We start from the raw sequence: 27,330 nt of genomic DNA, 5'->3' as shown, positions 1-27,330 counted from the left end.
GGAATATAGTCGTTAACTAACAGTGCAATGCCACCTCTTCTTTTACATCCCCCTCTGTCTCACCTGAAAATTCTGTACCCTGAGATTCTGAGCTGCCAGTCTGCCCATCTTTCAACCATGCTTCAATATCATAGTCCCACATGTTAAAGTTTTAAGTTCACCTACTTTACAAGCAAGTCTCCTTGCATTAAAATTGGTACAATTTAGTTCTGTATTCCCTCATGGTTCACAGAATAGCTAGGGAATTATTTCCAGTAATAGCCAATATTTATCCTTCAATCCAATGTCACCAAAACAAATGAAATGGTCATTCTCACATTGTTGTTTGTGAGAGCTTGTTGTGCACAAATCATCACAGAAATTTAAAACACAGAAACAGGCCCTCTTGGCCCACCTCATCCATAATGACCGTGATGCCAATCTACACTAATCCCATTTGCCCACATTAGTCCCTTATGCCTTTCCCAGTCAAGAACCTGTCCAAATGCCTTTTAAACATTGTAATTGTATCTGTCTCCACTACCTCCTCTGGCAGCTTGTTCCAGATACCATCACTCTCTGTATGAAAAACTTACTCCACAGATCTCCCTTAAATCTCTCCCCTCTCACTTAAAACCTGTGCCTTCTTTATTCTATACTCCGCTGCCTGTGAGAACGATTCTATCTATCCTGTCTTTGCCCTTCATAATTTTATAAACTTTCAGCCTCCTACATTCTGGAGAGAATAAACCCAGCCTCTCCAATCTCTCCTTACAAATATCAACATTCATCCAGGCAAAATCTTGGTGAATCTCTTCTGCATTCACTCTCCTACTACCACATCCTTTCTGTAGTCTAATGACCAGAACTGTACACAATACTGTATGTGTGGTCTAACCAAAGTTTGATACAACTGTAATATGATGTCCTGACTCTTATACTCAATGCCTCGGCCTTTGAAGGCAAGCATACCAAACACATTTTTCAGTAACCAATCTGCATGTATCGTCACTTTCAGGGAACAATGGATTTGCACCCCATGATCTCTCTGTACATCAACACTCTTAAGGACCCTGCCATTTACTCTATATGTACTACTAGAAATGGACTTCCCAAAGCACATTACCTCACACTTGTCTGGATTAAATTCCATCTGCCATTGGTCCACCCAATTTTCCAGCTAATCTATGCCCTTCTGTATCCTACGACAACCTTCTTCACTACCTATGGCTCTACCAATTTTTGTGCCATCTGCAAACTTACTAATTGGAGCACTTACATTCTCATTCAAGTCATTTATATATATCACAAATACCGTAACAAAGGCCCCAGCACTGATGTCTAAAGTATACCACTGGTCACAGACTGCTAGCTAGGAAACACACCCATCCACCACCACCACTACCCTATCGCCAAGGCAATTTTGGATCCTGTTTGCCAAAAACCCCTTGTGCCTTAACCTTCTGGAACAGCCTATGATTATTGTCAACACTGGTGCTCCAGAAGGCTGCATCCTCAGCACCCTACTCCCTTTACACTCATGACTGTGTGGCCAGATTCTGTTCTAATTCCATCTGCAAGTTGCAGATGATACCACCGCAGTGGGTCATATCTCAAAGAATCAGAATCAGATTTATTATCACTGTCTTATGATGGCAAATTTGTTGTTTTGCAGCAAAATCATACAATTACTATAAATTACAAAATAAATAAATAGTGCAAAAAAGGAATAACGAGGTAGTGTTTATTGGTTCATGGACCGTTCAGAGAGTAAGAAGCTGTTTATGAATCATTATGTGTGAATCTTCAGGCTCCTGTACCTCCTCTCTGATGGTAGTAACGAGAAGAAGACACGTCCCAGATTGTTGAGGGTCCTTAATGATGGATGTCACCTTCTTGAGGCACCGCCTCTTGAAGATGTCCCCAATGATGGTGGGGGGGGGGGGGGTTGTGCCTGTGATAGAGCTGGCTAAATCTATAACCCTCTGCAGCTTCTTGCAATCCTGTACATTGGAGCTTCCATACCAGGCTGTGATTCAACCAGTCAGAATGCTCTCCACCGTACATCTATAGAAATTTGCAAGAGTATTTGGTGACATACCAAATCCCCTCAAACTCTTAATGGAGTACAGCCACTGGCATGTCTTCATCGTGACTGCATCAATGTGTTGGGCCAGGACAGATCCTCCAAATTGTTGACAATCAGGAACTTAAAGGTGCTCACCCTTTCCACCACTGTCCCCTCAATGAGGACTGGTGTGTGTTCTCCTGACTTCTCCTTCCTGAAGTCCACAATCAATTCCTTGTCTTGCTGACATTGAGTGCGAGGTTGTTGTTACGACACCACTCAACCAGCCAATCTATCTCACTCCTGTATGCCTCCTTGCTGCCATCTGTCATTATCAAATAACGATGAGTCGGAGTACAGGAAGCAGATAAAGAGTTTAGTGACATGGTGTCATGACAACAACCTTTCCCTCAATGTCAGCAAAACAAAACAGCTGGTCATTGACCTCAGGAAGGGGGGTGGTGCACATGCTCCTGTCTACAACAACGATGCGGAGGTCAAGAGGGTTGAGAGTTTCAAGTTCTCTGGAGTGAACATTACCAATAGCCTGTCGTAGTCCAATCATGTAGTCACCATGGCCAAGAAAGCTCACTAGTGCCTCAACTTCCTCATAAGGCTAAAGAAATTTTGCATGTCTCCATCAACCCTCACCAATTTTTTTAATCAATGCACCATAGACAGTATCCTATCTGGATGCATCATGGCAACTGCTCTGCCCGTGACAGCAAGATACTGCAGAGAGTTGTGGACACAGCTCAGCACATCATGGAAACCAGCCTCCCCTCCATGGACTCTGTCTACACTTCTCACTGCCTCAGTGAGATTATGCAGCCAACATAATTAAAGTCCCCACCCATCCCGGACACCCCTCTCCCATCAGGCAGAAGATACAAAAGCCTGAAAGCACGTACCACCAGACTCAAGAACAGCTTCCATCCCACTGTTATAAGACTATTGAACAATCCCCTGGTACAATAAGATGGACTCTTGACCTCACAATCTACTTCATTACGACCTTGCACCTTATTGTCTATCTGCACTGCACTTTTTCTGTAGCTGTTACACTTTATTCTGCACTCTTTATTGTTTTATATTGTACTATCTCAATGCACTGTTGTAATGTATTGATCTGTATAAATGGTATGCAGGACAAGCTTTTCACTATACCTTGATAATAAATAATAAACCAATCCCAATTCACCATGCAGGACCTTATCAAAAGTCTTACTCTAGTCAATCTAAACCATGGTTACCACTCTGCCTTCATCAATTTCCTTAGTTACCACCTCAAAAAACCCAGATTTGTGAGACACAATCTTCCCTCCACAAAACCATGCTGAATCCTCCTAATCAGTCCCTGCCTTTCTGAGTAAACATAAATTCTGTCCTCAGAATCTACTCCGACAACTTCCCAACAACTGACGTAAGGCTCACTAGCCTGTAGTTTCCAGGCTTATCCAAACTGCCCTTTTTCAGCCAGAGCAGGAGAGTTTAAGAGGTAGGTCTCGGGGCTTGCTGTGAGTTTCACTTTACAGGTCTCTAAAAGATGCAAGTTTGCAAATTGTTAGTTAACAGTTGATTGACTAATTAGCTAATTAACGGCAGCCAATAAAAAGAAGGTAGGGTCAAGTAGAGTAGCCATCGTGAGAGTGGGTCAGTGTAGGAGTGGAGAGCTGAGCTTAAGCATGAAGAGGCTGAGTAACTGGCCCAGGTGTTGGGAGTGAGAGTGTATCTTTAAAAAGGCTTCAGTGAGGAGGCATAGATAAGAACAGGCAAGGTTTTATTTTGTTGCTGATGCTCACTACTTGATTTGGTGTTGGCATGATGGCAGTGGCATGCTCCTCCTGCACAATGTGGGAAGTCAGGGAACCTCCCAATTTCCCTGATGACTACATCTGTAGGAAGTGCACCCAGCTGGAGCTCCTGACAAACTGGGTCAAGGAACTGGAGCTGGATGTACTCAGGATCATCTGAGAACATTATGATGAGACTTTTATGGAAGTAGTCACAACCAAGGTACAGGCTTCAGATAGATGGTTAGCCACCAGGAAAAGTGAAAGGAGTAGGCAGTAAGTGTAAGGTTCCCTGTGGCCATTTCCCCTCACTAACAGGTATACCTCTTTGGATACTGTTGAAGGGGATGCCCTTTTAGGGCTAGCAGCAGTAGTCAGGTTTTTAGCACTGTGACCAGCTAAGGCTCAGAGGGAAAGGGTGCAGTCAGACAGGGTGATAGTGATAGAAGACTTGATAATGAGGGGGGCAGACAGGAGATTCTTTGACTGCAGAATAGATGCCAGGATGATGTTGCCTCCTGGGTGCCAGTGTCAAGGATGTCTCTGAGCAGCTGCAGAAAATTCTCAAGGGGGAGAGTGAACAGCCAGAGGTCATTGTACATGTTGGTACAAATGACATGGGTAGAACAAGGGGTGAGGTCCTGCAGAATGAGTATAGGGAGTTATGTAAGAAGTTAAGAAGCAGGACTTCAAGGGTAGTGATCTCCAGATTACTCCCAGTGCCACGTGCTAGTGAGGTTAGAAATAGAAGGATAGGCCATATGAATTTGTGATTAGGGGCAGGAAATTGGGTTCTTGAACGATTGGGATCTTTTCTGGGGTAGAGGCAGCCTGTACAAGAGGGATGGGTTGCACTTGAACTGGAAAGAGACAAATATCCTTGCAGGGAAATTTGCTAGTCCTACACAAAGGTTTAAACTAGATTGATGGGTGGGACTCTTAGCAGGAGCAAGTTATGCATAAAGCAGTAGCCAGTGTGAGCAAGTTCAGTAACCAGGATATCCAAGGGGCACAGTAAAGGATGTAAAGAATACTCTGTTAAACTGCATTTATTTCAGTGCGCGAGGCTTAACAGGTAAGGCGGATGAACTTAGAGAAAGGATCGCCTCTGGGGACTAGGATGTTATAGCCATAACAGAAACATGGCTGGGAAAAGGGCAGGACTCGCAGCCTAATGTTCCAGGAATCAGATGCCACATGCATGCAAGAGATACAAGTAAGCAAGGAGGAGGTATTGCCTCCTTGATAAGGGAGGCTGTAACAGCAGTGCTTAGAGACGACATTCTGGGGGTTCACCCAGTGGGGCCAGATGGGTAGAACTCAGAAACAAGAAGGGGAGGGTCACTCTATTGGAGCTGTATTATAAACCACACCCCCCCCCCCCCACCCCAGTAGTCATCAAAAACAGGAGCAGGTGTATATAGAAACTGTTCATAGTTGTAAGAATAATAGGGTTGTATTAGTGGGAGATTTTAATTTCCCTGGTATTGACTGGACTACCCAAAGTGTTAAGGGCCTGGACTAGGTCAAATTTGTGAAGTGTCCAGGAAAGTTTCCTGATTCAATATGCAGAGGGCCCTATTCAGGCAGGTAAAATACTGGACCTCCTTTTGGGGAATGAGGTAGGGCAAGTAACAGAACTGGCAGTCAGGCAGCAGTTTCACTCCAGTGATCATAATTCTATTAGTTTTAAGATAGTGATGGAAAGGGATACGACAGGCCCACAGCTTAGGGTCCTAAACTGGAGCAGGGCTAATTTTGGGGAAATTAAGCAGGATCTAGCAGAGGTCAATTGGGTAAGCCTGCCTGAAAGGAACTAATAGCAAATGGGAGGCTTTTAAGAGTGTGATATTGAGTCCAGGAGAAGTATGTTCCTGTTAAGGTGAAGCCTAAACCTGGCAAGTTTAGGGAACCTTGGCTGACAAGATCTATTGAGGCTCTCTTCAAGAAAAAGAAGGAAGCATGCATTGTGTTTAGGAGGCTTGGGACGAGTGAATCCCTTGATGACTAAAATGAATACTCAAGAGGGAAATCGATAGGCAAAGAGGGCATGATATAGATCTGGCAGGTAAGGTTAAGGGAAATCCCAAGAGTTTCTATAGCCATATCAAGAGTAAAACTGTGGCTAAGGAGAGAGTAGATCCCCTTGGTGATCAGCAGGGCCTCCTGTGTCTTGAGCTACAGGAGATGAGTGGGATTTTTAATGAATATTTCTCCTCCATGTTTACTGAGGAGAAAACCATCCTGCTCAAGAGACGGACAACTAGTGGAGATGTTTTGGAGGGAATTCATATGACCAAGGAGGAGGTATTTGCAGGCTTGCAGCACATTAAGGTGGCTATATCTCCAGGGCCTGACCAAGTACATCCTCTGACTTTGTGGAAGGCTAGAAAAGAGGCCCTTGTAGAGATATTTGCTGCTTCATTAGTTACTAGTGAAGTTCAAGGACTGGAAGTGGCTAGTATTCTTTTAAGAAGGGTAGCAACAGCAAGCCAGGGAACTACAGGCCAGTTAACCTGACCTCAGTAGTGGGGTAGTTACTAGATGGAATTCTGAGGGACAAGATCTACCAGCATTTGGATACAGTCTGATTTGGTGGAGCCAGATGGATTTGTGCATGAGAAGTCTTGCTTGATGAACTTTTGAGTTCTTTGAAGAGGTAACCAAAAAGGTAGATGAGGGTAGGGCAGTGGATGTCGTCTATTTGGAATTTAGCAAGGCCTTTGACAATGGCCCATGTGGTTGGCTGGTCTGAAAGGTTAGGTCCCATGGAACCTAGAAAGAGCTAGTTGGGTGGATTGAAAATTTCCTCAGGTAGGAAGCAGAGTAATTGTTGAAAGTTGTTTCTTGGAATGGAGGCTGGTGACTAGTGGTGTGATGCAGGGGGTTAGTGTTGGGACCCTTGCTACTTGTCATTTATAGAAGTGATTTGGATGTGAATGCACAAGGCTTGATCAGTAAATTTGCAGATGAGACAAAATTAGGAAGGGTTGTTGAAGGTTATTGTAGATTACAGGGGGATCTTGATCAGTTAGGGAAGTGGGCTGAGGAGTGGCAAATGGATTTCAAGAGAAGTGTGAGGTGATGCATTTTGGAAAGTCAAGCCAGTGTAGGATTTGTACCATGATTGGTAGGGTACTAGAGTGTATGGAATAGAGGGACCTAGGAGTACAAATGCATAGTTTGTTGAAAGCAGTGTCACAGGTAGACAGGGTAGTGAAAAGGTGTTTAGCACACTGGCCTTCAATCAGGGCATTAAGTATAGGAATTGGGACATTATGTTGCAGTTGTACAAGTTGTTGGTGAGGCTGCACTTGGAGTACTGTGTACAGTTTTGATCACCCTGTTATAGGAAAGATGTGGTTGAATTGGAAAGAGTGCAGAAAAGATTTATGAAGATGTTGCCAAGACTAGAGGGCCTGAGTTATAGGGAGAAGTTGGCCAGGTTAGGTCTTTATTCCTCGGAGCGTGGGAGAATGAGGGGTGACCTTGTAGAAATCTTTAAAATTGTAAGAGGCATTGATAAGGTAGATGGTAATGGTCTTTTCCCCAGGGCAGGGGGAGTCCAAAACGAGGAAGCATAGATTTAGGGTGAGAGGGGAAAGATTTGAAAGAAAAAAGGACCTGAGGGATAACTTTCCCACAGAGGGTGCTGAGTATATGGAACGAGCTGCCAGAGAAAATGGTTGAGGCAGGTACAATAGCATCATTTAAGAAGCACTTGGATAGGTACATGGAGGGGTGGGGCTTAGAGGGACATGGGCCAAATGCAGGAAATTGGGACTAGCTGGGTCAGCATAGACTGATTGTGCTGATGGGCCTGTATCTGTGCTGTATTGCTCTGCCCCTATAATAAGAGAACAACATTGGCTATCTCCAGTCATTTGCAACCTTTCCCATGGCTAATGAAGATGCAAAAGTGTCTGTTAGAACCCTAGCAACCTCCTCTTTCTTCCTTTGGTATCCTGGGATAGATCCCATCAGATCCTTGATATTTAATTACCCTAATGTGTTCCAATACTTCTAGGGATTCTCCTTCCTGATATGGATGTGTTCCAGAATACTAGTGTATCCCTCCCTTAACTTTCCAGCTTCCACTTTCTTCGGCTAGGTGAATGAGTATTCTTTTAGGATCTCACTCATATCGTCTGGCTCTATGCATACCCCTCAGGTCCCTGCGGGGACTTATTCCTTCCTTGGCTACTCTTTTGCTTCCAGTATACTTAAGTTTTTTAGGGATTTTCCTTAATCCTACTTGCCAATGTCATTTTGTAACCCCTTTTTGCCCTCCTAATTTCTTTCTCAAGTTTTCTGTGTGGTTTATCCACTAAATCTCAAGTGACTCATTTGGTAGCAATTTCCTATGTCTGACATGTGCTTCTTTCTTTTCCCTGATCAAACCTTCATTATCCTCATTAATCAGAATTCCCTAAACATGCCACCTTCGCCTCTTACCCATGCTGACTCTGAACTCTTACTGCCTTGTTTTTAAACTCCTCCCACTTATCAGATGTTTTTCTCCCTTCTAGCAGCTGCTTCCAATCAAACTCTCCCAGGTCCTATTGCAATCTGCCTTCTCCCAGCTTGGGGCCCTAACTTGAGAATCTACTTTATCTTTTTCATGACTACCTTGAACCTCACCCAAACCATGGTCACCCTTTCCAAAGGACTCCTTCACAGACAGTTCAATCACTTGCCCATCCTCATTCACTAAGAAGGTCTAGTACAGCCTCTCCCTCGTCAAATGTTCTGCATACTGCTTCATTCAGAAACCCTCTTGAATGCACTTTGAAATCATCTCCAACTGATTCCCTTGCACTAAGGCAATCCCAGTCAATATTGGAAAGTTAAAATTCCCTTCTGCAACCCCTTTGCTTTTACATCCATCTGCAATCTGCCTCTATATTGTATGTTCATCTGGCTCCTGCTGACTCTTGGGAGGCCAAAAATGTAACCCCAATGAAATGACTGCCCATTTCTTATTCCTAAATTATAGCCTCATTGGCCAATCCCTCTTAGATAATCTCCCTGAGAACTACTGTTATGCTCTCCCTGATCAATTGTGCAACACTCCCTTCTCTTTTGCACCCATATTTCCTACATTGCACCACTGATTATGCTTTATTTCCTTACAATATAGAAGGCCATTTAGCCCATCAAGTCTATGCTGGTTTCCAGAACAATCCCATCAATTCCATTCCCCCACTTATTTTCTTGTAACCTATTCCATCTCATGCTCCTTAAATCCCCTCAGATTTGCTGGCCATCCACCAACATCAGGAATAATTTACAGTACTTTGGGGATGTGGGAGGAAACCAGAGTATGCTGTGGTCACAAGGAGAATGTGGAACTCTACAGGGATCATGATCAAATGCATGTCAATGGAACATGCAGCAGCACTATCTGCTGCATGTGTTAGAAGTACTATATTGGCTCTGAATACCTTGTGATGTCCTAATGGAGTTGCTGCCTTGAACTACTGCTATCTAAGTGATTTTTTTAAAATCATTCAAGGGATGTGGGCTTCACAGGCTGAACCAACATTTAATTGCCCATCCCTCGTTACCCTTGAGAAGGGGAGTGGTGAGCTGCCTTCTTGAACCACTGTGCAGTGAGGGAGGGAGTTCCAGGATCTTGACCCAGTTACAGTGATAATTTCCAAGCCAGGATGGTGCGTGACTTGAAGGGCAACTTCCAGGTGGTGGTGTTCCCATGTTTTTGCTGCCCTTGTCCTTCTAGCTGGTATAGGTTGTGGGTTTAGAAGGTGCTGTCTGAGGAGATTTGGTGAGTTGCTGCAGTGCATCCTGTAGATGGTACAAACTGCTACTGTCATCGGTGATGAAGTGAATGAATGGTTATGGATGGGGTGCCTATCAAGTGGGCTGGTATGTCTAATGTAGTGTTGAGTTTTTTGATTGTTTTTGAATACACATTCAGCCAGGCAAGTGGAGAGTATTCCACCCCACTCCTGACCTGAGACAAAGATGGTGGACAAGCTTGGGGGAGTTAGGTGATTTACTCACTGCAGGATTCCTGACCTCTAACCTGCTCTTGTCGCCACATTGGGTTACTCCAGTTCAGTTTCTGGTACATTAGGATTTTGACCCAGTAATAAATAACTACAATTTAGTAAGCTGCTTGTACGTTGTAACAGCTGTCTAATTGGGTACCTGGAGACTATTCCATCACATTCCTGATTTGTCCTGCAGTAGCTTGAGAGGAAGTGATTCAGTTACTGCAAAATCCCAACCCCTGGCCTGTTATTGCCACTCTGTTTATATGGCCGGTTTGTGCAAGTTTCTAGTTAATGACAACTTGAATCCTGAGAAATTCAGTGATTCAGCCCAACTTCTGCACAACTGATCCAGAGATAAGGGTTCAAATCCCACCCCCCCCCCCCCCCATAGCAAAATAGAAATACAAGTTCAAGCAATTAAATAAAAATATGGAATTGGAGCTGGTCTTAATACCAGTAATCATGAAGCTCCTGGATTATTGTAGTAACCCATCTGGTTCACTAAAATCCTTCAAATAAAAGTCTGGCATCATGCCTTATTTCATTACATGGTTTGCTCATAACTGTCTTATAGAATCACAGAGCCATTGTTAGTGTGAAAATGGGCTCTTCAGCCATGTCAACTATCAAGCACTAATTCCATATGAATCCCATTTTATTCTTCTTGTATTCACATCCCACCACCCATATGCCTTTGGGATGTGGAGAAAGCTAGAGTACCTGGAGGAATTCTGTGCAGTCTCAAAGAATGTGCAAGCTCCACACAGATGGTGCCTGAGCTCAGGATTGAAACCAGGTCACTCTATTTAATGAGGCAGCGCCTTTCCAGTTCAGAGACAATTATAGAGACAACAAATGGCAGTATTACCAGCTTTGACCACATCCCATGAATAAATAAGAACATGTGGCAAGATGAGAGCAACACTTATGAAATGCTGGAGGAACTTGGCGGGTAAGGCAGCATCTATTGGAGGGAAATGAACAATTGCTGTTTCAGGCCGAGACCCTTCATCAGGACCTATTGCAAGATGAGATGAACTCTGTTAGGGATGATCATTGCCTGGCACTTTTGGGGTGGGAATGTTATTTATCGGTCCATGTCTGAAGGTCATTCAGGAGTGCTTTCATTGGCTGAGGAACAGTCATGTGAACAGTGTACGATCATCAGCAATTGTACAGTGAGGTTATGGTCATTGATGAAGCAGCTGAAGGTAGTTTGGTCTAGGATGTTGCCTTGCCAATGTTCTGCAGCAATGAACTGTGACTAATACAATGAGCTGAGTAACAATTGCTGGAACATCACATCACTGAGAAAAGTGCAGTTTGGTGATTCTACTTACTTTTTCCAATCCTTGATTATACATTATTGAAGAAGATACAGTCTGCTTCTCATCTGGATAAAATTTACAATTTTCATCTGGCAACCCTGTCTTTGCATTGTTGTTGCATTCTGAACAGGAATTGCCCTTGCAATATTTACGAAATCCTTTTACCTTCTTTGAACACCTGAAGGTCCAATGACAAAAATGAATTAGTTTTGATTCTGAGTGGCATTTTTATAATTAACCATTGAGCAAGCCTGGACCAGTTTTATTAGAAAAGACCAAGAAATGAAATTTCTTTTAGGTAGAGTGTGTACACAGCAAATTACTCTTCCAAATTACAACAGGGATTTAAGTACATCTTCAGGCACTCATGATGAGTCCAATTCAGGTGGGCACATGGACTGTCCAACAAAGCCCTGGTCATTCTGTACTTCACAGCTAGATGGTCACAAAGCCCTAATTACAGCAGTTAATATTCTGCCAGGCTGGGAAAAATTTCACCATCTTTGTTGTCAGTTGCTGCTAGAAACGTAAATGGTTCTTGTCCATAAACCAAATCTGTAACAAGGTGCCAGGGATACTTGGGTCTGGCAGCAATGTGGAGAAAGACTCAGTTAACTGAGAACTTGCGCATCAGAAATGGAAAATGTTACTATAAAACAAGTTTTATGATACAATGTTAGCAGGGATATGGAAGAGGTAAAGAAATGGAGGAAAGGGGATATAATACTAGAAAGTATATAATATGGTGGAAGGGATGAGAGAATGCATGAAAAATTGAACTTTGCTGCTCACTGAAAGAGGGTAGTATAATAGTGGAAGTAGTAAGGTATATAGCAGAAAACTCCTCTTAGATGCTCTAACTTGCTCTGTCTTGGATGGTGCCTTTTTCAAGTCATTAACCTGAAACATTAATTCTGTTTTTCTCTCTCCGTAGGTTCTGTCAGACCTGTTGAGATATTCCTGCACTTCCTTTTATTTTTGAGATCTGTCCTTGGAATAATATGATAAACCTGTCAACTTTTCAGCTTAACAATGTTAACAAATCCACAGTAGCAGACCACAAAAGAAAGCTCTCAGATATTGTGGCCTTGTCTTGAAACCCTGAAATGCTTTCTCTACTGAACAAAATAATTTGATTTGAAGCGTCTCACCTTGTTGCCTCAATGGATCCATTACTAGATCTATAAAAGGGCAACTGATCATCATATTCATTAAATACACCCCACTGGAGATGGGCCCATTCATGAACAAATGTCTGTCCTGTAGAAAAAAAGGTATTTGTTCAATGTAATGCATTAACTTCCTGTTGTTCAAAATCACATTTCAGAATGCTTAGCTATTGGTATGATATTTCTCATATCTTTTATTTTTATATCATAGGAAGAGGACATTTGGCCTGTTGAGCCTATGCTGGCTCTCAGATTAATGCCGTCAGTCCCACTCCCCATCCATTTATCCTGTACCCTATTCACACCCTTGCCCCCACCCTGATTCTCCTGTCACCCTCCTGAACAAAGGGTAATTTGTAAGTAGTTAATTAACATACCAACAATGCACAAGTTTCTCACCAGAACTGCATACCTCCAATTTTCCTTTCCCAAGTTGTTTCCGAGTTTCCCTAGACAGTTTCATCTGCTTCAAAATATATGCTGCAAAGGTGTTAACTTAAAATGATTTACCTCTTTTACCATAAACTGGAACCAGACTGTTGTTTAATATGAAGTTGGGAGTAAGGTGAATGTAGCGGCCCTTCTCCCCACATCCTCCATACTGCAGGGTGTACGGGGTGTCTCCATACAGAGGGTGTGGTTCAGCAATGATTACATTTGCCTGTGAAAGACAATTGCACATTTTTGTGTGTAAATCCCTCCAAAGAATTGTGCAGCCTAGGACTAATATAAAAAAACATGGAAGGACTTTGGGGGAGAAATTCTGTGGCAATTTTCCTAATCTTTATTCTCTCTTTTTGGGGGGGGGGGGGGAAATTTGGACATCACCGAAGGCCAGTATTTATTACCCAACTCTAATTGCCCTTGATAGGGTAGTGAAGGCCACCTTAAATTGCTACAGCCTTTCTGATGTAGCTGCTCTGGGGAGGAAGTTGCAGTATTGGACTGAATCATGGTGAGGGAAGTGATATATTTCCAAGTGAGGATGGTGTGTGACCTGATGTGAACCTGCAAGCAATGGTGTTCTCATGGGCTGTTATGCTTGTCCTTGGTGGTATAGGTTGTGGTTCAGGCATTGTTTTTGAAGTAGCCTAGATGAGTAATGGCAATGAATTTTGCAGATAGTTTGCAGTGCAGTTAATATGCACTGGTAGTTGAGGGAATGAATGTTTAGGCTGGTAGATGGGCTTCTTTGTCCTGGATGATGTCAAGCTTCTTGAGTTGCTGGACTGCACTGATCCAGGAAAATGGACAGTGTTTCTTCAACTCCTGTTGTGTACCTTGTAGATGGGGGGGAGGGAAGAGGGAGAGAGAAAAAACATTCATGGTGTCATGAGGTAGTGTACATAACACAGGACACCCAGTATCTAACCTGCAATTGTAGCTGTGGTATTTATGTAGCTAGTCGGTTTGGTTCCTAGTGAATGGTGACCTGCAGTGCATTGATGGAGAGGGACAAGACAATAGTAATGTCACTGAAGTGGTGAGACTCTTGCTGGAGATGTTCAATGCCATACCTTTGACATGCACTATCAACATGGAATCAATTAAGTTATTGAATAAGCACACTCTCAGTAACTATAGTGTGTGCGTAGAGCTTGCTGACATCATTCAGAGATGTGGATTTTGCTGAGTGGAGCCCATTGTTCAGATTTGCCATGAACACACATTTACCTGGTCTAGTCTGTATAATTTACTGCCTAAGAGTATCCTGGAGCTGAGCAGCAAGGTCTTGGGTGGTGCCATGACTTTGAATGATGTAGTTGGGGCAGAACAATTCTTGCCCATGAAATATCTTAAAAATCCTTCTTTAAAAAACATTGCAGAAGTCAGAAAATCACCTAAAACGAGCATCATCAATAACATTAAGGTAAACACAAGGAGACACAAATTCTGCAGATGCTGAAATCTGGAGCAATACACAAAGTGCTGGAGGTCAGGCAGCATCCATGGAGGGAAATAAACAGTTGACGTTTTGGGCCGAGACCCTTCATCAGGGCTGGAAAGGTAAACAAAAGTTATTTTTTAAAAAAAACTAATTTAGCTTAATTTTGCCTGCCCTCTGTGTAGCTGTATAATTGCCATTGAAATGGATGGGGTTGGTCTGGTGTAGGACCCAAGAGGAGATTCCTGGGAATTTTAGCCAGCTGATAAAATTCCCAGGCATTAGTGGTTACATTTCAATTACCAGCAATGCAGTTAGCCAGTAAGTTTGCAACTTCTGCATCTTCATGAGAGTCCTGGATTTGCAAGCATCTACAAGGGCAAATGCTGGCAGATTCTGCTGAACTATCAGCAAAACCAGGAAAAATCTGGACTGTGGTTGGAAGTGCAATTACTGGAACAGACCAAAGAAAGATTTGTATAATTAGATAACTATTTCATGAGTTTCAGGAGCAGCTGTTTTTGGGAGTGGCCATTTTTGAGCTGTAAGTGCTGTGTTTAACTATAAGTTCTGACGCTTTGGTTCATGAGGCTTCGGTGTGAGGATGCTGAGTAGAGGAACAGTAAGAGCACGTAAGGTTTTCCTTAGAATTACTCTCTATTAGAGTAGCTTGGGTGGCAGTTAGGGCAGTGGCATGCTCCTCCTGCAGGATTTGGGAGATCAGTGCCCCTGGTGACTTCACCTGAAAGTGCACCCAGCTGCAGCTCCTGACTGACTACACTAAGAAAATGGAGCTGGATCATCCAGGATGCTGACAGCAATGTAAATAAGAGTTTTAGCAAGGTGATTACACCTGATGCTCAGGCAGCAGATAGTTGGGTGACACCAGAAAGGTAGAGGGAGCAGGCAGACAGTGCAGGGTTCCTCTGTGGCCATTTCCTTCAGCAATAAGTATACCCCTTGGATATTGCTGAGGGGGATGATCTATCAGGGCAGAGTAGCAGCAGCTAGGTCAGCAGTACTGATCTTGGCTCAGTGGGCAAGGGTAAAGTCAGGCAGAGTAATAGTGATAGGAGACTTGATAGTTAGGGAGATGGACAGGAGATTCTGTGGCCACAAAAGAGATGCCAGGATGGTGTGTTGCCTCCTGGGTGCCAGGGTCAAGGATGTCTCGGAGTGGCTGCAGAACATTCTCATGGGAGAAGGGGAGCAGCCAGAGGTCACGGTGCACATTGGCACCAACAACATGGGTAGAGAGGGGGATGAGGTCCTGTGCAGGGAGTTGATTAGTTGAGGCATTTAGTTCAAGGGTCAGGAGATTATGCTGCAGCTTTATAAAAGTCTGGTTAGGCTGCATCTGGAGTATTGCATTCACTTTCTGGTCGTCCTATTATAGGAAGGATGTGAGGCTATGGAGAGGGTGCAGAAGAGGTTTACCAGGATGCTGCCTGGATTAGAGGGTATGTGCTATAAGGAGAGGTTGGACAAACTAGGGTTGTTTTCTCTGGAGCAGCGAAGGCTGAGGGGAGACCTGATAGAAGTTTATAAAAGTAATGAAGGGCATAGATAGACAATCGGCATCTTTTTCCCAGGGTCCAAATATCTAATACTAGACGGCATGTATTTAAGGCGAGAGGGGATAAGTTCAAAGATGTGCAGGGTAGTTTTTCTAAGTGGTAGGTGCCTGGAATGCACTGCCAGAGGATGATAGTGCAGGCAGATATGAGAGGTGTTTAAGAGGCTCTTATATAGGCACATGAATGTGCCGAGAATGGAGGAATATGGACATTGCGTAGACAGAAGGGATTAGTTTAGTTAGGTGTTTAATAAGCTCGGCACAACATTGTGGCCTGAAGGGCCTGTTCCTGTGCTATACTGTTCTATATTCTCTGACTCTTTTAGGACAGCATAAATCCAGTGAGCCAGATCTACCCTGACTTCTGGTGCTGTCCATGTGGAGTTTGCACATTGACCTTATGACCACGTGGGTTTCCCCCAGGTTCTCTGGTTTTTTTCACACATCCCAAAAAATGTGTGGGTTGGTAGATTAATTGGCTACTGTAAATTGCCTCTGGTGTGTAGGTGAGTGGTGAATTCTGGGGGATCTTGATGGGGAAAATAGGCTAGGGTAGGATTAGTGTAAAACTGGGTTAATCACTGCAGTTTAGTTGCTTATCTGATGCTATATACCTGTGATGTTGCTGCAAGTAAGTTTTTCATTGCACCTGTGCACACATGTACTTTTGTATGACAACAAACTCTACTTTTCTGTAGAAAGCAGAGGGTTGTAGTGGAGGGAGTGCATTCAGATTGGAGGGCTGTGACTAGTGGTGTCCCACAAGGCTCGGTTCTGGGACCTCTACTTCTTGTGATTTTTTTTTTATTAATGACTTGGATGAGGGGGTAGAAGGGTGGGTTGGCAAGTTTGCAGATGACACAAAGGTCTGTGGTGTTATGGATAGTGTGGAGGACTGTCAAAGATTGCAGAGGGATATTGATAGGATGCAGAACTGGGCTGAGAAGTGGCAGATGGAGTTCAGTCCAGAGAAGTGAGAGGTGGTACACTTTGGAAGGACAAACTCCAAGGTGGAGTACAAAGTTAATGTCAGGATTCTGGGTAGTGTGGAGGAGCTGAGGGTTCTGGGGGGTTCATATCTACAGATCACTGAAAGTTGCCTCACAGGTGGACAGGTAGTTAAGAAAGCTTATGGGATGTTAGCATTCATAAGTCTTGGGATCGAGTTTAAGAGCCTCGAGGTAATGATGCAGCTCTACAAAACTCTGGTTAGACCACACTTAGAGCACTGTGTCCAGTTCTGGTCGCCTCATTATAGGAAGGATGTGGAAGTGTTGGAAAGGGTGCAGAGGAGATTTACCAGGATGCTGCCTGGTTTGGAGAGTATGGATTATGAGGCGAGACTAAGGGAGCTAGGGCTTTACTCTTTGGAGAGGAGGAGGATGAGGGGAGACATGATAGATCTTTACAAAATATTAAGAGGAATGGATAGAGTAGACAGCCAGCACCTTTTTCCCAGGGCACCAATGCACAATACAAGAGGGTATGGCTTTAAAATAATGGGTGGGAAGTTCAAGGGAGATATCAGAGGGAGGATTTTTTTTACCCAGAGGGTGGTTGGGGCATGGAATGCACTGCCTGGGGTGGTGGTGGAGGCAGGTACATTGGTCAAATTCAAGAGATTGTTAGATAAGCATATGGAGGAATTTAAAATAGGGGGATATATGGGAGGAAGGGGTTAGATAGTCTTAGGTGAGGTTTAAAGGTTGGCACATCATTGTGAGCCAAAGGGCCTGTATTGTGCTGTACTGTTCTATGGTTCTACTTTGTGGACTTTAGTTTGCAGGTGGTTGATGGTCAGCAGAATGACCTGTTTCATGCTGTACCCCTCTAACATTCCAGTGTGCTGTCCAGACAAAGGAGTGTTGAAATTTAGGAAGCACTGTTGTAATGCAACTCTTTCTGACCCCTCTCAGATCCTGCAGATATTAAGTGTCATGTGTAATTCTGATTGTCAACTTTCATTGCTATTCCAAGGTCAAACCACTTTAAGAATTGTATTGTTACTCACTGCTCTTTGTATATTGCTATCATTTTCAGCAAAGAATAAGCCAGATCCTACCTATCTCTGGAAGAGTGCCTTGCTGACCAAACACTGTAAACTTTTCTATCACTGTTTTAACTTTAACTAGTTTGGTTATTTTTCAAGTATCATAAGTAGACTGAGACACTCCCAACAACTTCTCTCATTACTGCTTCCAGACTTCAGAGCTTTGCCTAATGTGGCCACACTGCCTCTTCTAAGCACTGCACTAAGCACTGCAAGATACCCACATTCATTTCCTCACCTTGCCCTTGTTAAATGCTGTCCCCCACAATTAATGCTAGATTATGAACTTTTGCCCAGCATTTTGAAAGCATGCCAACTCCACTAAATGCTTAGAATCCCACAAACCTGTCAGCAACTATATACAGGCCATCCCCAGATTAAGAATGCCCTTTGTCAGTCCTGTGTGCTTTTGATAACATTCATTACAATACTGTGGCAGCAATGCTACCACAGCAAGTGATTTTTATCTACTTTCTGACTTGTGGACAAAATCGACTGATGGACATCTGTTTAAAAAAAAAATCATTGAACCCATTCATTGCCTAGTTACAAATGTAGTTATATATGACACAAACATTACAGGGAGGACTAGAGAAGGAATCCAAAAGAACTACATTTAAAAATACCTGGATGAACATTTGCATTGCCAAGGCATAGAAGACTACGGACCAAATATCAGTAAATAGGCACCTGATAGGAAGGTTGGACAAGGTGGGCTGAAGGGTCTGTTTCTGAATGTATTGCTCTTTGACTCAGTAATGAGTGTTTGTATGTGTCGGATCCAGTTATTTTTGAATCCTCAGGTTCTTTCAGGAGTCCAAGAATGAGTTGAAAACAACTTTGTGAAGCACCAAGTTTTATTGGGAAAGTTTAAAACAAAGAAAGTCACAGAGCACGTGGCACTAGCTTTACTACTAGGAGATGAGATGAGCTGAGACAAAAGGAACTAAAGATGAGTTAGGGCTTGGGGGGAAGGGGGAGAAATGACACTTTTTATACCTGAGATAAGAGGTACTCCTTGGCTAACAATAGTGCAATCAGGAAACCTATTACACCTGTGGGCAAACCAGACAATGAGAAATCACATTCACCTGATGGACAAACCAATGAGCTAAGAAGTGGCTATTCCTTATGCAGCCACTTGAGGTGTATTAAACACTATACATGTTTTTTAAAAAAAACTAATTAAAACAGTTGAATCCAACATGTGCTGGACACAAACCATAAACAGGAACATACTGAATGGTCAAGTAAACCACCAAGTTACTTCCAGATTTGTGGAACTCAAAACACAATGCAAAGTCTAGAATACTTTGTTATAAAACAAATCTTGTCTCATTCTGACTACACTAATTCCCACAGTATAGTTATACACTACAAAGTATGATTATCTTTTGTTTTGTCAAAGAGGGTATTATTTGACTTGTAATCCTGAACACTTTGGGAAACCTGATGAGTAATGGATAACTTTTGGTGTGAATCACACCTTAAAGAAAATATTTGTAAAGTTAGATGTCTCCAGAAATGAATCAAAGGGGTGTTGATGGACAAGTGAAAGAAATAAGGAGAGGGGTAATGGGTCTAATGGAATTGCCCTTTGGGGAGCCAGCATGGACCCAATGGCCTCCTTCTGTGTTGTAGTAGGTAAGGTAAAAAGCAACAAGAACTTTGTGCCTGGAAATATAAAGCTATAATTTGATCGATACAGGTGGGAGGAGATGTTAATAATCATTTTCTAACCAGAGCATAAGTTTAAATCAATACCTCATTCTATTTTAGTCACTTGAGAAATGAACAAGGTTTTTCACAGAATAAAACATGTACAATTAAATGCCAATAATCCAGCACATTGAGGGCTTTGGTGCTGGACCAGCAGATTTTCTAGACTATTGGATATTATCCCTATTAATACACCAGCACACTTAATTCACTATTTTTTAGATTTTACCCAGTGGCATAGGTTTTCCAGTGAATCCAACAGATTTAAGTAGGAAATACAAACCTGATCAATGTAAAGGAAGGATAAGATATGGGGCCTCGGTGAATTTAAAGGGACACAGGAACTGGGCCCAGTGGGTTTAAAGAGAGTGCAGGAAAAGGGACTGTGTGAGTTTAAAGGGAGCACAAGAACTTGGGGCCCTGTGAGTTTAAAGTGAGCAAGTAAAATGGAAACCGGGTGAGTTCAAAGGGAGCACAGGAACAGTGACTGGGTGAGTTGAAAGTGAGAGCAGGAACTAGGGTTCAGTGCAGTGAAAGGGAGCATTGGAAATTGGGCTCCAGTGAGTATAGATAGGAAAGGGGATCCTGGTGAGTTCAAAATGAGCACACAAACTGGAGTCCCAGTGAGTTTCATGGGAGAGTGGGAAACATCATGAGTGAGCCTGATGCTGAACCATTGGGTTTTCTGAATAATTGGACAGCAGATTATTGGTGTTATACTGTATATACCTTCACTTCATCTGTAACTTGCTGCCCATTCATCTTCTTCACCCTTTGCCACTCTTTCAAGTTTGGTGTCATCCATAAATTTGCAAATGTTTCTTTTTCTTTTTTTTCTTTAGCTCATGGAGCAGACTCAATGGGCCAAATGGCCTACTTCTGCTCCCTTGTCTTGTGATCTTGTGATTTACACATCCACATCTGGAATCCATACTGAGCCCTGGGGAACACTGCTATCTACCATCTTTCAGTCTGAAAAACAACCACTTATCACCACTCTCTGATTTCTTTGTTCTTACCTTCTCATAGGATTGAGTAGTTGATCCCTGAACGGAGCTGGAATTCACTGGCCAGGTAGAAGGCAGCAGGATTTTTACATCCGAAAAATAAAGCCGATTTTTGGTAGCTCGATGCAGGAAGGAGGAGGCTTCCTTCATCATTTCCTTAAAGGAGCACAAGTTTAAAATCAATGCCTCATTATATTTTAATCACTTTGACAGGGGCAATAATGGATACATATTCTTTTAACTCTTCCTCCTGTCATCAAATCAAGATAATACAATATGATATAAAGATGTACATTGACACAAAGCAGCTCTATAAATTCACTTCAGATCTCACCTGGATTTTTTTAGATATCATGCCATTATATGGAATACTCGGTTTAATCGCAATCACAATGTCTTTATATCCATTATCCTCCACGTGTACTCCAGAGCAGCTCTCAACATAAGCACAAAGGAGATAGCTGAACAATAAGCCAAAGGTTTTTCGGAGAACCATTTTTGTGCTGAAACTTTGCTGTGCTCTGGATAGCTTCCTGTATTTGCAATGCCACCTTTGCCAATGAATCAAAAAGAATGACTGAAGGATTATACTTGTAGCAGAAAAGAGGTGTGACGTTGGACCAGAAATTGTACCAAACATTCAGCATTTGAAAATATTAACAAAACAAGGAGTTGCATCAGAAACATCTAAAGCATCTAGTTGCATCAAAACCTACCAGATCTGCATGAATAGGAGTTCATCACTGGAATGAATCCAACCAAAACCCTTCTTTGAGGAACAAAGTTGGTTCATCTTAATTTGTGACTTTTATCCCATCAGGGTTAATGCACTGTCCTGTCAGGCATGATGATAGTCTGAGGAATGTAACGTAGATAGAATGGAGACACTGGGGTGGTTCTCCTTGGAATGGATGAACTTGTGAGGAGATGTGATGGAGGTGTCTCAATCATGAAGAATATAGGCAGAGTAGATTGAGACAAATTGTTTCCATTGATAGATGTGTCAAGAACAAAAGTGAATGACAGAAGAACCAAAAGAGATGAAGGAATTTTTTTCCACAATGGAATGAACTGCCAGGGGTCGAAGTGGAGGTATTCAATTGCAGAGTTCAAAAAGGAGCTGGATCACTACCAGAAAGAAAAGAATTTACAGAGATATGGATGAGGGCAGGAGCCTGGAACTAACTAGATTGCTCCTATATACACCCAATACACTTTCAAAGGGTTGAATGGCCTCCATCTGTGCTGTAACCATTCAGTGATTCTGTGATAGTGAGCAAACACTTGTTTGGTTACCATTGTGTAATCCAGCACAACCACACTGCCTGGAGCAACAATGTGGAAAAGTGATTTTTGGCTTAGATTATCCTTTTATTTTGAAACCTGGGAATGAAATACAACAAAGATCAGATCAATGTGAGGTTATTGTATTCTGGGAAGTCAAACCAGGGGAGAACTTTCACAGTGAATGGTAGAGTGTTGTAAAACAGAGGACCTAGGAGTACAAATACACAGTTCACTGAAAGTGGCATCATAGTTAGACAGGGTGGTGAGAAGGTGTTTGGCACTCTGGCCTTCACCAGTCAGAGCTCTGAGTAAAGAAATTGGGATGTTGTGTTGCAGATGTACAAGACATTGTTGAGGCTGCACTTGGTGTATTGTGTTCAGTTTTGGTCACCCTGCTATAGGAAAGGTGCCACTTAGCTGGAAAGAGAGCAGAAAAGATTTACGAGGATGTTGCCAGACCTTGGGGCTGGATTATAGGGAAGGGTTGAGCAGGCTAGGATGTTATTCCTTGGTGCATTGGAAACTGAGGGGTGATCTTATAGAGGTGCATAAAGAGAATCAAGATCTAGAGGCCATAGTTTTAAGGTGAGAGGGAAAAATTTTTTTAGGAACATGAGGGGCAACTTTTTCCACACAGGATGGCATGTTTATGGAAAAAGCTGCCAAAGGAAATGGTTGAGGCAGGTACTCTGCCCAGGACTGCAAGAAACTGCAGAGAGTTGTGGACACAGCCCAACGCATCACAGACACCAGCCTCCCCTCCTTGGACTCTGTCTTTACCTCTCGTTGTCTTGGTGGAGCAGCCAGCATAATCAAAAACCCCACCCACCTAGGACATTCTCTCTTCTCTCCTCTTCCATCGGGTAGAAGATACAGGAGGCTGAGGGCACGTACCACCAGACTTAAGGACAGCTTCTACTCCACTGTGATAAGACTATTGAACAGTTCCCTTACACAATGAGATGGACTCTGACCTCATGATCTACCTTGTTGTGACCTTGCACCTTATTGCACTGCACTTTCTCTGTAGCTGTGACACTTTACTCTACTGTTATTGTTTTTAACCTGTACTACGTCAATGCACTCTGTACTAACTCAACGTAATGAATTGACCTGTACGATCGGTACAAGTGACAATAATAAACCAATACCAATACCAATAACTACACTTACAAGTCATTTGAACAGTAACATGGATAGAAAAGGTTTAGAGGGTCAAATGCAGGCAAATGGGACTAGCTTAGATAGGCATCTTAGTCAGCATGGATGAGTTGGGCTGAAAGATCTGTTTCTGACTTGCATGACTTTAAGTAGTTCCTGCCTTGCAAAACATGACAGTGGGGTTGACGAAGAACATTTTCAGGCTGTGGATGGTGAGTGGACTTGAGGTCACTGTTTGAGAGTATGGCAGAGGCAGTAACCCATGCCACATTTTAAAGGACCTGCTCGATGTGCCAAGGACCAAGATCCTGGCTCAGGCTGGATAATTTGTTTTTACTCAACATGGACATTGTGTCCAAACAATCTCTTTCTATGCCATAAATGCATGGTTATAGAAGTCAAGTTGCACATAGTGCAATTCAAATTGCCTTCCTCAGGCAACATGTTGAAATGGTCCAATTTCAATATATTGTTGAGCTGGAGGATGACCTGTTCCAATGCTATAAATATCTTTATTACTTCCCAACTGTATGTTCCTGATGGAGACACAAGAGCCTGCAGATGCTGGAATCTGGAGCAACAAACAACCTGCTGGTCAAACTCAGAAGGTCGCGCAGCATCTGTCGGGGAAGAGAAATGTTGACGTTTTGGGTCAAAACCTTGCATCAAGATTAAGAGTGGAGAGGAGAGATAGCCAGTATAAAGTGGGGAGGGAGTAGTGTGACAGGGGCCAGAGGTGATTACTGTATTGGTGAGGGGGTGGAGTTGGGAGAGAGAGGCAAGTGGATGATAGATGGAGGCAGACAAAAATAAGAGGAAAATGGAGGAGGTGGAGACAGCTGCTGGAAGGTGATAAGTGGGGACAAAAAGGCCACCAGTGCTGGAATCTGTTAAGTAAGGAAGGTGATAATGGGAACTATTAAAGGAGGTGAAAGGCAGATGGAACCAGAACCAGACGGGAGGTGGGGAGAGCTGGTGTGTGAAATGTGGGTAGTGAGTGGATGGAACTGGGAGGCGGGAGGAGAATAAAAATGGGTGATAGGGCAGCACCAATGCAGTAATCGATGTAACCCTGTCCAATCTATGTCCAATCATCAAGTTATGTGAGAGATGCATGATGCTGCTCTGGAATGCCTTTCTGCACTCCCTGTGGAACTGGAGTTAGTCACCTGCCTCCCTGATAACAGAGCATGAGAGATATGCTTGGCCTTGAGGTTACAGGTTGTAGAGGTATCTAATTTTTCTCTTTTGATGGTCCTGCTTATGGATACCCTTTTTTGGACTGCAGGACCCATCCTTAATTTCTCCTACTTGGCACAGTGGTCACACTGCAGGACACAGTGCAGAGTGTCCTCTGTGTGAGGACAATTAGTTTGGCCCCTGTGCTGAATACCGAGATAATGAAGATACCAGGTTTCATTTCAGTCTCAGCTGAATTAGTTGCTTTCAGCTGCATTGGCTGGTAAACTGCTAACTTAGTAGATTTGGTCTGGCTGAATGAAAATTAATTAGTCTTACTGTTCCTGACTACGTTGGGGACTATTCATTTTCCTGGACAACGAATAAAACAGAATCAGCCTTGGTTGTGTGAGTGCCTTATTGACATTCATTGACTAGGTGTATCTATTAATATTGACCACACGGAGGTACTAGAGGGCAACAGTGAAACTAGAAGCACTCAACAAGTTAAGTCGCATTGGTGGAAAGAAAAACATAACTAACATTTCAGGTTGAAGACTCTTCATTAGACCATAACATGTTTCTGGATATAGTTTCAATGCCTACGGGAAAAGAAAAATATTTGGCAAATTGGCCAGAAGTAAAGCTTGTCTTATCAATGGAGCACACCCTAGTTTTTAATCGAATAAATATACAATACCTTGAAGTGTACAACAGAAGCCAGTTCTGAGCAAGGGTCCCTGACCAGATGCTTTGACTGATTTCTCTTTCCATAGATGCTGCTTGACTGCTTGATTTTTTGAGCATTTCTGTTTTTGCACTTGATTAACACATCTTTGGGATTGTTCAGAAGATAAGCTTCCTCGAAATGCTCTTTAATAACACATGACAATTTCTAAGGGGTGTTTTCAATTTCATTTTTCCAATTTTCCAAACTTAATTAACAACTTAGCCACTTAATTAAATTCATCCGGCAGCATCCACGGATAAGAACCTTCCTTCTCCACTGTTGCCACTGATATTTTCTTCTTCCACATATCACTCAGATCCCAGCGTATCCGCCAAGTGTTAAGTCAGCACAGACATTTCTAGTTATGGTTCAGATCTGATTGATATTGGTGAAAGAAGAAACGAGTACAGTGGAAATTTACAGAAAATCTCAGTTTATTATAAAAGCAAGCAACAATTACATATAGTCAATAACAAGAAGTAGCTCACATCTCTTCTTCATTCACAGGACTCCAGAGCGATGGCTAGATGTCCAGTCTCTGCTTGCCAAGTTCCTTAGCACCGGTTGCAAACCTTGTCAAAGAGGAATTACAACCATCAGCTGTCCTTTATACTATCAAATGGATATGATCACGATGCAAAGGAAATTACTGCCTAGAACACTGATGGAAAATATGGTAATCTTGACATAATCCCAATGAAAAAATGTGCTTATGGCACAATTCCAAAGCCATTCAACAAATATTTATTTTTCAGCTTTTGCACTGTATATTAACCCATTGAAGCCAGAGTATCATTACACCACATGATAGAACTGTGACAAACACTTTTGCCAACAGTGAATTAATCTGATTAACAGCAGTGTGGTAGGGCTATGGAATGTACATCCTGTGCCATGTGGAAACTCATGGTTGCTCCCTGTGTGCTGGACAACCAGATATGCAGAAAGTATAATCAGGTGGAGAAGCCGGAGCACCAGGTTTTGGAGCTTGAGCAGCAGCTGATGCCACCGCCGTCCATCCGTGAGGTTGAGTGTTTCATGGATAGCATGTTTCAAAAAGTAATCACCCTGCAAAAAAAGAGTGCAAGGCAGAGAAGGAATGAGTAACTTCATACAGACAAAAAAGAGCAGGCAGGAAGTTCAGGGCATCTTGCTGTCTAACTAACATTCAGTACCGAGCACAATGAGGGAGATGATTCTCTGGGGAGTGCCTGGGTGGCTCAGCTGTATAGGGAGATAGTGTGGGAATCTTAATTGCTTAATATTAACAGGCACAGAATTCCTAAACTGTATTGACAAGAATTTTCCTTTAGCCAGAAGGTAGCAATCCCAAGAAGAGGCCCGTAGGGGCAGAAGCAATACTGAGTTTAGATTTTGGGAATATGGCTGGGGAGGTGGAAAGAGTATCAGTAGGAGAACACTTTCGTGGTAATGAACATGATTCAATTAGGTTTGGCAGAGTTATCAAAAAGGACCAATGTTTGGAATTCTCTGCCTAAGGAAGCAGTAGAGGCAACCTCATTTAAATATATTTAAGACACAGTTAGATAGATTTTTGCATAGTAGGGGAATTAAGAATCATGGGGAAAAGGCAGGTGGGTGGAGCTGAGTCCACAGCCAGATCAGCCACGATCTTATTAAATGGCGGAGCAAGCTCGATGGGCCAGACGGCCTACTCCTGCTCCTATTTCTTATGTTCATTATAAAGTGGGAGAAAATGCCTGAGATTGAGATTTAGGCTAATTTGTTTTGCTGGAAAGTTTATTAGCAAAGGGGGACTGAAACCAGCTTTGAGAGTGACAGAAGGAATTCAAGAGGAAAATTGCAGTGAAGAGAAGACAAGAGGCCAACGGTAAGAAGGAGTTCTGTAGTTCAGGGAATAGGCAAGCGTTCCTTCAGTCACAGATGTGATTCCTCCCTGATGCTACAGTCAAAGATATCATTGTGTGGCTGCAGAACACTCTGGAGTGGATGAGTAAAATGCCAGAGGTCTGTTGCAAAACATTGGTTTATTACACGATAATTCTGATCCAATCAACATGTTTGAGAAAATTGTTTATAAAGCAATTAGTCACAAAGAGAGATCAGTTTGTCCGACTGAAGAAAATACAACTCTCATAGCCCTTTTGCTAGTTGAGACCAGTGGTAATGTCAAATGTAAGAGTCCTCAATATCATTCATGACCACAGTTCAAAAGGGAAGTCCACTCAATTGTTCCAAGATTTGTACTTTCACCTTCACTAGTTGTGCTCAGTGGTTCACTTGTAAGACTAGTTATTTCTGTTTCAGTTTGATTGGTTGCTGACACCTTGCCAGCCTCTGTTTCAGTAGTTTCCATAACCTCCAATTATTCCAGCAGCTCTCCTGGAGAAGCTTCACACA

At 42.8% G+C, this 27,330-nt stretch overlaps 1 protein-coding gene across 3 annotated transcripts in view; it reads right to left on the bottom strand.

Moving 5' to 3' along the window:
* Nucleotides 1-25,540, bottom strand: part of LOC127567720 (calcium-activated chloride channel regulator 1-like) — a 67,782-nt gene extending 42,242 nt beyond the window's left edge. The window contains exons 1-6 of one of the 3 annotated variants that reach the window (XM_052010688.1): nt 25,437-25,540; nt 20,926-21,142; nt 20,604-20,747; nt 12,865-13,015; nt 12,337-12,445; nt 11,198-11,363 (exon numbers count right to left, since the gene is read on the bottom strand). In XM_052010688.1, coding sequence (XP_051866648.1) covers nt 11,198-11,363; nt 12,337-12,445; nt 12,865-13,015; nt 20,604-20,747; nt 20,926-21,142; nt 25,437-25,438 — 789 coding nt within the window. In that variant the 5' untranslated portion in view covers nt 25,439-25,540. Of the gene's footprint in view, nt 1-11,197; nt 11,364-12,336; nt 12,446-12,864; nt 13,016-20,603; nt 20,748-20,925; nt 21,143-24,761; nt 24,815-25,436 lie in introns of those variants that run through there. The other 2 variants (XM_052010687.1, XM_052010689.1) reach the window with 2 other exon arrangements.
* Between the last annotated feature and the right edge of the window lie 1,790 nt (nt 25,541-27,330).

Source organism: Pristis pectinata, chromosome 3 (assembly GCF_009764475.1).
Source record: "Pristis pectinata isolate sPriPec2 chromosome 3, sPriPec2.1.pri, whole genome shotgun sequence".
In the NCBI taxonomy this organism is placed as follows: Eukaryota; Metazoa; Chordata; class Chondrichthyes; order Rhinopristiformes; family Pristidae; genus Pristis; species Pristis pectinata.
Note: the sequence above shows the minus strand (reverse complement) of the source record. Positions and strands in the feature narration are given on the sequence as shown.